General features: G+C 42.3%; 1 protein-coding gene across 10 annotated transcripts in view; it reads left to right on the top strand.

Annotated features, from left to right (window-relative positions):
• The window catches only part of LOC118302609 (SH3 and multiple ankyrin repeat domains protein 1-like), a 91,747-nt gene that overhangs the window by 35,035 nt on the left and 54,212 nt on the right, over positions 1–2,500 (top strand). For all 10 annotated transcript variants that reach the window (XM_047331688.1, XM_047331687.1, XM_047331685.1 and 7 more), the window contains 2 exons: positions 1–127; positions 1,548–1,619. The exon at positions 1–127 is cut by the window's left edge and continues 77 nt beyond it. In XM_047331688.1, the coding sequence (XP_047187644.1) occupies positions 1–127; positions 1,548–1,619 (199 nt within the window). The remainder of the gene's footprint in view (positions 128–1,547; positions 1,620–2,500) is intronic.

Raw genomic sequence — 2,500 nt, 5'->3', positions numbered from 1 at the left:
GCAGGACGTCCTCAACTACGGACTCTTCCAGCCGGCGAGCGACGGGAGGGACGGCAAGTTCCTGGATGAGGAGCGCACCCTGCGGGAGTATCCGCAGCCAATCAGCAAGGGCGTCCCGTGTCTGGAGGTAAACCGTCAGGCTGCTGTTACATGAATCAGACGAGAACACTGTTCCCATGTAAATCCACTTGTACGCCGACATGTGGGACAGACCGGATATTCAAATATATTATCTCACAGTGTTTTCATAACGTTCTATTGATATTTACTTGATGTTTCTATATAAATCAGGTCAGAATTTGATTTTCAGCTGAAAGTGTCTCTGAAGATTCAGAGCCTGAAAAATTAAAAAGATGAATTTTAAACTGGAAATCTACTCAAATAACTGAAACAACATATAAATCAAAACATAAACAAAACAAAATTCCGTGTTGAAAGAATAACTTTGCTGTGGAGAAATGTTCATTAGTTTGGTGCCTCTGGTTTATTTCATCATGAATTCTGGCGTCACGTATTTTTCTGAAACGAGCAGATCACAACGTTCTGCCCACACTTCGTCTCGCAGCCTAAACTGATGGTTTTCTGTCAGCGCGCGCGTTATTGATTTTGATTCATCTGGTGGTAAAGAATCAAATCACCAGCTTTTCCATCATGTGTTCAACTGTCTCTCGACCTTTATTAGTGGACGAAATTGAGTGAATTCATTTTAACCAGAGCAAAATGTCAACGAAGGTGCACCTTCATTTCCGAGCACGGCCACAAGGTGTCGCTGAAAAGCGCCACAAACAAAAATATTTTAATATCCAAGAAGTTTTTTTTTATTTACTTTTTCCAATGTTCAGAGTGAACGTTCAGATTTAAAGTTCAGGATATTTTCTACCATTGTCGGCGCAGATTCTTGGCAGAGTTAATAAAACATATGTCACAAAAAAGTATGTGTTTTTGTAAATGTCAGTCGTCGGTACATATCTCCACATTTGTCCCGTCGTTCATCAGCAGCAGCTCTGTACACGTGACGTTGGTGTCACTTTCTCTGCTGACGTATGAAGTTTCTTCTGAAGTATTTACCAGTTTTTTCACGGGATTTTTTTTTCATTAAATCTGACATTTATTAAATCATTTTATTCAAAAACTACAAAACCTACTCGTCGCTGCCACTGTTCGACTTGCTGTCGTCAAAAGGTTCAGTAAAACTGCACATTTAAAAAAAAAGACCAGTCAAAATAAATATAAAAATATGAAAATATTGATGAAGGAAACGTGATGACTTGTATTAGACGTGATCCAACACTGCACCAGACACGATGTGATTCGTTCTGGTCGTCTCAGTAAAGATCCAGGAGAGTCATGAAAAGTCCTCGGTCTGAACTCAGTGATCCGACTTCCACAGGAACAATCGCTGTCAAGGTGCAAACAGCTGCTGATGAACGACGTTCCAGTGGAAGGTCGTCGGTTCCCAGAAGCAAAGTGTTACAGAAGCTCTGTTGTCTTTGTTCTTGACATGTTCTTTTTTCTCCGTCTTTAATAATTTGTCTTCCACTCAACAGTTCCGCTACAAGAGCCGAGTCTACAGGCAACCGAGCGTGGACGAGAAGCAGATCGCCAAACTTCACACCAAGGTACGGGTCTGGAGAAAACTGTCACAAAGAGAAACGCACGCTGCCCCCCCCCCCCCCCCCCCCCCCCCCCCCCCCCACACACACACACACACTCACTGAGACGGCAAATGACTAATCACACTAACACAAGTACAATTTTAAGCAAATGTGACAATCAACTTGATTTCCCGGCGAACAGCAGGAACCGTGTCCGGCACGTACGTCCAATTATCAGGGAGATTTTCTACCGGGATGTTTGATGGATTCATATCGGACGATAAGGAGCCAGACACATTGACAGTCTGTTCACTATAATATAATAATCACACTCAGTTTTCGCCTCATTGTTCAGTCTCATAATGAACTTATGAGTGGACTGACGTATATTTGTGAAGCCATTCATAAGTCAAAGGAACCGAAATGAACAGATGTCTAGAAAAGGGACAGAGCCTGATGGGGATGGACATGGAGCCCGACGAGGACCGGGATCGAGCCAAGATCAAGCAAAATAAAGCCTTATCACTTTATGATTATTAATCGTTTTAGGAGCATGCTAGCTCTCTTATGTTCCCTGAGTCACATCTGTGCAGCCCTGTAAAGTAAAGTGTGCAGAAACTAAGAATGGAGCTCTTTTCTTGGCTGGTGTTTTGTGTTCTAAAAAGCAGACGTTAATAATTAATCACAGGAACACAAGTGTCAGCCATGACTCCAGAAAGAAGTTATGCAAATGTGACAATCAACTTGATTTGGGCACTCCTGCGGTTTCCTGCAAGAACATCCAACTCTCAGGAAATCACTTTGAATGGATATTTTTAAAATACCTCAGAGGAAATAATCTACCTGAAGAACCTGGAGGATGAAGCTTATTGTTTGCTGTGCAGCAGACGATTTTCGACCTGACG

The sequence above is a fragment of the Scophthalmus maximus genome, chromosome 4 (genome assembly GCF_022379125.1).
Source record: "Scophthalmus maximus strain ysfricsl-2021 chromosome 4, ASM2237912v1, whole genome shotgun sequence".
Lineage (NCBI taxonomy): Eukaryota > Metazoa > Chordata > Actinopteri > Pleuronectiformes > Scophthalmidae > Scophthalmus > Scophthalmus maximus.
Note: the sequence above shows the minus strand (reverse complement) of the source record. Positions and strands in the feature narration are given on the sequence as shown.